Here is an 8,307-nt window from a genome sequence, read left to right as displayed (position 1 = left end):
CTCTGTTGCCCAGGCTGGAATACAGTGGTGTGATCATAACTCATGGCAACCTCAAACTCCTGGGCTCAAACAATCCTCCCACCTCAGACTCCTGAGTATCTTACACTACAGGCGTGTGCCACTATGTGTGGCTAATATTTTTTAACACTTTTTTTTTATTGGTAGACAGGGTCTTGCTTTGTTGCCAAGGCTGGTCTTAAACTCTTGGCCTCAGGTGATCTTCCTGCCTTGGTCTCCCAACGTGTTGGGATTACAGGCATGAGCCACTGCTCCCAGTCCCCAAGACCCCACATTTTCTTTGTGTGTATGTTTTTTTTGTGGTAAATAAAGATGAGAACATATTTTTAAGGGATAGGATAGCATAGTGGTACAAATTGTAGAACTAGACTACCTGGCTTTTAATTCCAATTACATCACTTACTGGCTATATAAACTTGGGTGAATTCTCTGGAACTCAGTTTCCACATATAAAATGGGGATAAGAATAGAACATTCTCACCATGGAGTTAAGGATAAAATAATCTAATATTTGTGAAGTACTATGAACATGTATGGCATATGATAATGCTCTAAGTTTTAATATAATTAATAGCAGCCTAGTGAATTTCCTATACTGATATACTAGGCCTGGTTATTATGTTGTACAGCCATAACTTCTGGCTTCAAGGAGGAAACAGGGTGAATGCCAAATTCTATAGTATTACATGTCTTACAGTTGTAGTTTCAACTCATGATACCTTACATTTTTCCATATGGATTTATTCAGTTGCATATCGCCAAGGAAAAAAATATGAGGCTGTGGCTCTGTCTATTTTTTGGTGCAGTTTACAGCTGGTAAATATAGTTCCAAACTGCATTTTTCCAATTCAAATCAATTTGCACAACTCTTAGGTATTTAAAAGTATAAATTTATGTTTCAAATTTTTCCACAAAACCTGTCAGGAATAATAGATATCTGATATCCATTTACTATCTGATAAGTGAAGTATATAATATTTTTAGTTTTCATTATGATATTAAATATTGATAACTCCTGGTACATTTGCCAGACATAACAAATCAGAGCACACCCTGGAAGAGGGAGCTTGATAAAGGTGGCAGGCTATGGGCTTCGACATTTGGGCTTGATACTGTTTCATCATTTACTAAGTATGCAACCATGGCTATGTTATAAAATCTCTCTGAGCCTCAGTTTTCCCATACTTAAAATGAGAAAAAGAATGCCATCACTTGCTAAATGCTGTTTGGATTGAATATAATTATATGTGTTAAGCAGCTAGGACTGTGCATGCCTAATATATAGAAAGTTGTAATACATGTTTGTTTCTTTCATTTGTAATAAATAGGTCACATTTTGGGGAAATATTTAGCTGCTAGAGACCGTACTTCATTTTGAGTTCTAGTTGTCACAAAGCAATGTTACATTTACTTGGAGGTCAGGCTTTTGGCAAGCTCAGCTGTCCAATACAGCTGAGATTAGATTTTTCTTCTTCTTCTTTTTTTGCAATAGAGTTTCGCTCTTATTGCCCGGGCTGGAGTGCAATGGCGCAATCTCGGCTCACCGCAACCTCCGCCTCCCGGGTTCAAGCGATTCTTCTGCCTCAACCTCCCGAGTAGCTGGGATTACAGGCATGCGCCACCATGCCTGGCTAAGTTTCTTTTTTTTAGTAGAGATGGGGTTTCTCCATGTTAGTTAGGCTGATCACGAACTCCCGACCTTAGGTGATATGCCTGCCTCAACCTCCCAAAAAGTGCTGGGATTATAGGTGTGAGCCACTGCACCTGACCCAAATGCTTCATAAGAACACATAACCATCACAAATCTTTTGCAGTTGACTCAGTAGGCCAGTCCAAGTCCTTTAGAGCCTGTAAAATAAGGAAATGGCGTAGAATTAGGGAGGTAACTTATAACAACTAATATGTGGCAGGGAGTAGAGACAGAGATGTACAAGTTACAGTTATTTCAAGAAAGAATAGAGAGTTCTGCAGGTTTTAGTGTCCCTGGAGTACATTATTAGGTTTTATCATATTCAAATTTATGATGATGCCATTAAATCATTAGGAAAAGGATCTTCTAGCCTGCCCCAGATCTTAGAAAAAAAAATAAAGGAAAAGGATCAGTTATGCTGTGTGTCTTTGATTAAAGAATTCGAGGATTCATGTAATATTTTCTAGAAAAGTTTCCATCAAAAAATCACTATGGTTAAAAACATGTTTAGTTCCTCAATTAATGCACTTTAGTTATCTAGAAAATCAACTTTTTATGAATCAACCTCATTTTCCAAGAATGCCAAATAAATGAAAAGTTAATATACAAAATAAGTTCTAATTAGTATCATAAATCTGTTTTCTTAGGCAAATTAAGTCACTTTTTACTAGCACATATCAAAGTTATTTTGAAAAAAAGTCATAGTTTTATTTTTCAATATATCTTCAGAGTTAGTTAGGACTAGAATAAACTGAATTTGAAGTAGATAGCCTTGAAGAAGAACTATACATACAGAGATGCTAATTTAACTTTTATTTTCTATATTTCAGATTGAAGTGGTGCATGATTGTCCGGAGAAGAGAAGTCCTGTGCAATCCTCCAGTTTGGATAATGACAATAGCTTGGACGTTTTAAAGAAGTATTCTTTATTTATTAACATAAACTCACATACACATCTAGCTGTAGGAGTCTCTGGTTCAGTGTTTCAGGCCAATGTGATTAGGAATCTGAGTTCACAGATTGGGGTTTTCCTCAGTGTGATGAAAAGAGCACTAGTTTAGGTACCAGAAGTCCAGAATTTAGTCTGGGCAAGCTATGGCCTGTTTATGTGATTTGAGGAAAATTAATGAAACTTTTTCAGAATTTTGGTATCCTCTTTTTTCCCCCAGAATGAAATAAAATGGAGGTTTTTGTATATAATTCTTAAAAAAATGTTTTATTATTATTTTTCATTGACACATAATAATTATACATGTTTATGAAATACAGCGTGAAATTTTGATATCTGTATACAACGTGTAATGATCAAATCGTGGTAATTAGCATATCCATTAATTCTTCAGCTTTATTGATATATAATTGACAAAATTACATATATTTAAAGTGTACAATGTGATGCTCATATATATATATATGAGCATCTATATATATACAGATAGATAGATAGTGTGAAATGATTACCATATCAAATTAGTTAACACATCTATCACCTCACATAGTTACCATTTTTTTTTTTTTGTGGTGAGAACAGTTAAAATCTATTCTCTTAGCAAAGGTCTGTATACAAAATGAGTAGAATGGTACATCAAAAATTACAAAGTATTATACAGATTTATACAATGTTATTTTATAGATGTTAATACTCATTGTTTTGTTCACTTTTAAATTAATTTCTAGACATAGGAATATTCATTTTTTAAATTTTATATTACAGTTTTAAGTAGGAAGCATTTTGCAGCAAATTGTGTGTATACATATGTGTGTATGAGATACATATATATACGAACACATATATATACACTAAGACTCTCAAATGTTATGTGCTTTAAAATGCAAAAAGAAAAATGAAAGAAAAAAAGCCAAAAGTGTAAGTTAAATCAAATGTATTACTTATAATGGGGTCAGGGGAAATGAGTTTTAAATATGATGTCAATTGGAAAATCACATTGAAAGGAAAATACATTTTATTTTCCAGAGACAGTAAACAAAATTATTATAGAAACAGGCTGGGCATGGTTAGTCATACCTGTAATCCCAGCACTTTTGAAGGCCCAGGCAGGCAAATCATTTGGGGTCATGAGTTCGAGACCAGCCTGGCAAACATGGTGAAACCCTGTCTCTACCAAAAAGTACAAAAATTACCTGAGTGTGGTGGCGAGCACCTGTAATCCCAGCTACTCGGGAGGCTGAGGTAGGAGAATCGCTTGAACCTGGGAGATGGAGGTTGCAGTGAGCCAAGATTACCCCACTGCACTCAAGCCTGCATGACAGAGTGAGACTCCATTTCAAAAAAACAAACAACAACAACAAAAAACAAAACAAACAAACAAAAAAAAAACACTGCAGAAACATAAGTATGACCTACACTTGGGAAGACCAGGGTAAAAAATCTGCTACCATTCTTAGAAAATTTCAGAACATTACTAGGAAAAGGGAAAAATAGTGCCTAAAATGCTAATACCTATTTTTTAGGGAAAAAGGGGAATTAAAGTTCATAAACTATGCTACCCGAAAACAATAAAAGCCTCAGACATTTAGGAATAGTTATTGTGAGTTTTTACTAAACTTATTCCTAATCTCACTGAGTTAGAAATAAAATTATTTAAAGCTAATAGTAACCCTTGAGCATCTCCGTTTCTTTGAGATATATATATATATATATATATTTAAAGTCTTATGGGTGGTTTTTATTCTAGAAACCGTAAAAGTAGTTTCATATTTTGATGATAAAACAAAAACCATTGGTAGTTCCTATGCGTTAGCTATTTTTTTTACCTTCTTATGATTATACTTGAAACATTGCGATATAGATCTCAGTAATTAAATATCTGATAAATATGGTCTTTTCATTTTAGCCACGTCCTAAATGAACTGATACAGACTGAGAGAGTTTACGTTCGAGAACTGTTTACTGTTTTGTTGGTAAGCGACTCAAATTGTATTTGCCCTATCTTTTCCTGAATGATCCCTAGCTACATTCATTAGAAAGTGTTTAGGTACAATCTTCCACTTCTGTCCCCTTCCTTGCTTTTCATATGGCAGCAATGGGCCTTTCTTTTATTGCCTGACACAGCGTGTTCGTTAAATGTGCACATTCAGGTTCTCCCTCAGTAATGGGAATGATTGATTCAGAATTTGTTACAGAAGAGAAAGTGTTCTCTTAGGGATACAGCAGATTGTTACAATTATTTACAGGGTGCTATTCAGAGATTGTGATGTAAAAGCCTGAGAATGGGATAAAATATTCATTTGACAAGAATGTTATGATATTAATTTGGTCTGAAAAAAACCTAAACATGTCTTGCCAATTTAAGGAGAAGCTGATGACCTGTAATTTATGTTTTCATCTTGGTTTCTATCTTGTTTCCTACACTACAAGCTACTCTGAAGGGCAAAGAGCTATTACTTTATTTTGCCTATTGATTGGAAGACCTTGACTTCCTTGTCCTGCCTTCTGGAAAAAAAAGTCATGGATAACTTTGGGAAGTAGGAGATTTGAACTGAATTAAAATTGAATTAAAATTCAAACAACTTCGCCCTCAAATCCCCTAATACTCTACTGTACCTACACCATTAGTATCCCAATTAAATGTACATGTAAATATTTAAAACACATGAATGTATTTATTTTGGGTAGGGTTATAGAGCGGAGATGGATAATCCAGAGATGTTTGATCTTATGCCACCTCTCCTGAGAAACAAAAAGGACATTCTCTTTGGAAATATGACAGAAATATATGAATTCCATAACGAGTATGTAATTGCTGAATTGAATATTTATTTTCCATTAAACTATTTAAAGTGCTCTCTTGACCACTTTATTATATTTCACATAAAATCATGTAATTTTTTTTTCTCTGAAATTTTCACAGCATTTTCTTGAGCAGCCTGGAAAATTGTGCTCATGCCCCAGAAAGAGTGGGACCTTGTTTCCTAGAAAGGGTGAGTTAAGTTATTTTTAAAAATATATAAATATGGGCCACCAAAATAGAAACTCACTTATAAGAACAGATTTGGAGACAAGATAGGTACTTTATGTCTTTATATTTTTGGAGAAGATACATTACTCCAGCAGGTATTTAATACCGAACCAAATTTTGCTGCAGAAATGAATGCACTGGGATATCCAGAGCATGGAAATACCCATTGCATTCTGTAGTATCAAATGCTTCAACGGCTCAGCTCGTGAACACTGACTCCTGGGTGATCTTAGTAATCCAGGGACAACCCTGGCTATGAAGATGTAAGAGTTGGGATCATCATAGCAAAACATCTGGGGCTTTGTCAATTTTTGGCCTAAAAAACCACCTTATTATTTATGTTATTAAAATATATGTAAAGTTTTAGAATTAATTCTAGTCTGAGTTACAGCCACCAAGGCATAGATCACAGGAACTTCACAGAAACAGAGAGCCGTCAGTTCTTTTCATTCAACAAAAGTGTTCAGGGAGGCCCATTCCTCTATGTCCCGAGTATGGTTAATACAATTGACTTCCCAGGTTAGTGATCACACTCTCCTCCATTAGAGTTTTCTGTTAGAATATTTTTTGTGCATGCTTCTCTGCTTATATAGTTTCTCTTCTTCCTGAAAGATCAGTTTTGTCTTAAGAGTTAATTCAATAGAGGTGATTGTTGAAAGCTTCAAAATAGATATCTTATCCCAGAAAGAGTTTATGAAATGAGAAAAGAATAAGGATAAAAAAGTACTGTGTGTCAACCTTGCTCAACATGTTCTAACTTTGAACACATTTAAATTATGGCCACATTCTTTCCCAGCCTTCTCAAGCAATAGCAATTTATCCTTCCTTTAGACTCTATAGTATGTAATGTCTATACTACTCATTTTATATTTACTGTGCTTGTACACCTTGACATGTATACATGAATTTTCTCCCAAACTTGGGAAAGCTCTTAGATCCAGGATTCATATCCTATATATTGTATCTTCATTAGGTTAGCAGAGTTCTTAGCAACCAGTTGTGGTTTAATAAATGTTTATTGATGAATTGTTCATTTATTCAACAACCATCTACTGGTCGCCTACTATGTACCAAGCATTGTGCCAGATAATGTGGATACCAAGCCCAAATCTATTTAGGTATAAAAACAAGGAAATTATTAATTGTGTAGAAGATGAGTTGCACTAGATCAGAAATACACAAATTGTCCTAGGAAAATCCAGAAAAAGGGCACCTTACATAGAACGGGGTTATAAACAATAGTTTTATAGGAGAGATAACTCATGAGATAAGTGTTAAATAATGAGTAGGGGATAGCCGATTCGTGAGGGTCAGAGAAAGAAGATTCCAGGGAGAGAGAATTGCATGAGTGCCTAGATAGATTATGCTACAGTGATAGTGTCCCAGTGATGAACCTAGAGCTGTAAGCTCTAACTTGGAAGTCAGCTGCAAGTTCGTTCACCAGAGAATCAAGAGACTAATAACAGAACATATTTTTTGGCACCTTATTAGCTCATCATTATGCAAAAAAGTAGGTTTTTATAGTTCAGACAGAGAAGGCTCCATCTACGCCTCAAGCTTGGTAAGTGGAAGTTCTGATATTACTTAGATAATTATGTGTCCTCCCACCAGATGCAATGGGCATGCTGTTCTTGGAATATTAAAGAAGGCTTTTGACCAGCTGCCAGTAGAGTAGGCCCTTTAGGCCACATTTCCTAGGATACTTGGTCACACTCTTGTTTAGCCTTTCTTGATGGCAAATGTTATATTTACAAACTAGTAATTTATTTGAATTTGGTTCTTATCACAGAAGGATGATTTTCAGATGTATGCAAAATATTGTCAGAATAAGCCCAGATCAGAAACAATATGGAGGAAGTATTCAGAATGCGCATTTTTCCAGGTATGGTAATTATTCCAATATTGGATATACTCTTTCTGGAAGATATTGGGATATTTCTTAATTATAAATTCATTTTCTACTTTGGTATGTTACATATGCACATACATACATAAGTTAAAGAGCAAGTCCGCCCCTCCCCACCACAGCACACACAAACACATTTGTAAATTCCCAGAGGCAAATACTTTCAGCACTTTTAGCTACATCCTTTGGTGTTTACCTCCATAGCTTCAAATGATATGCTTATCTTTTTTCTTCATACTATGGAAGATAAGGATTTAGCTCTCATTCACTGTCCCCCACCCAACTACCACATATATAAATATACTTCTTTTCTTACAAAACCTCCACTATAGTTACATTGTAATTTCGATTAGATTGGTATACAGTGTTAAATGAAGACTGTAATTTCTTTGCTCAGATGAATCATGTGGTCTAATAGGGTTGCTTTTCCTTCCCTTCTGTTTGTCTTGCAATGGTGTTTTTACTCAGTTTTCTAGATACTTATCATTATTCTACCCCAACCTCTCCCAGATGTGGGAGTTACAAAAATCTCTTCTTATTACATTTAAACACATTATTTTTTCTCTGAATTTCATATTCTTCAAGAAATATCTCCTGGAGGTATCTGTCTTGCTTATCTAGACTCACTAGGCCTGTTGCACAGCTGTCACCTGGGGATCTTGGTGAACATACGTTTTGGAATTCTCCTCACCTGTCTGTTGCATAGGCTCTCC

General features: G+C 35.1%; 1 protein-coding gene across 7 annotated transcripts in view; it reads left to right on the top strand.

Annotated features, from left to right (window-relative positions):
* MCF2 (MCF.2 cell line derived transforming sequence) overlaps window positions 1–8,307 on the top strand; it is a 107,616-nt gene that overhangs the window by 81,849 nt on the left and 17,460 nt on the right. For all 7 annotated transcript variants that reach the window (XM_017499915.2, XM_017499917.2, XM_017499916.2 and 4 more), the window contains 5 exons: window positions 2,539–2,627; window positions 4,564–4,630; window positions 5,346–5,461; window positions 5,581–5,650; window positions 7,478–7,570. In XM_017499915.2, the coding sequence (XP_017355404.2) occupies window positions 2,539–2,627; window positions 4,564–4,630; window positions 5,346–5,461; window positions 5,581–5,650; window positions 7,478–7,570 (435 nt within the window). The remainder of the gene's footprint in view (window positions 1–2,538; window positions 2,628–4,563; window positions 4,631–5,345; window positions 5,462–5,580; window positions 5,651–7,477; window positions 7,571–8,307) is intronic.

Source organism: Cebus imitator, unplaced genomic scaffold, assembly GCF_001604975.1.
Source record: "Cebus imitator isolate Cc_AM_T3 unplaced genomic scaffold, Cebus_imitator-1.0 Scaffold262, whole genome shotgun sequence".
Classification (NCBI taxonomy): Eukaryota; Metazoa; Chordata; class Mammalia; order Primates; family Cebidae; genus Cebus; species Cebus imitator.
This window is presented reverse-complemented; position numbering and strand designations above follow the sequence as displayed.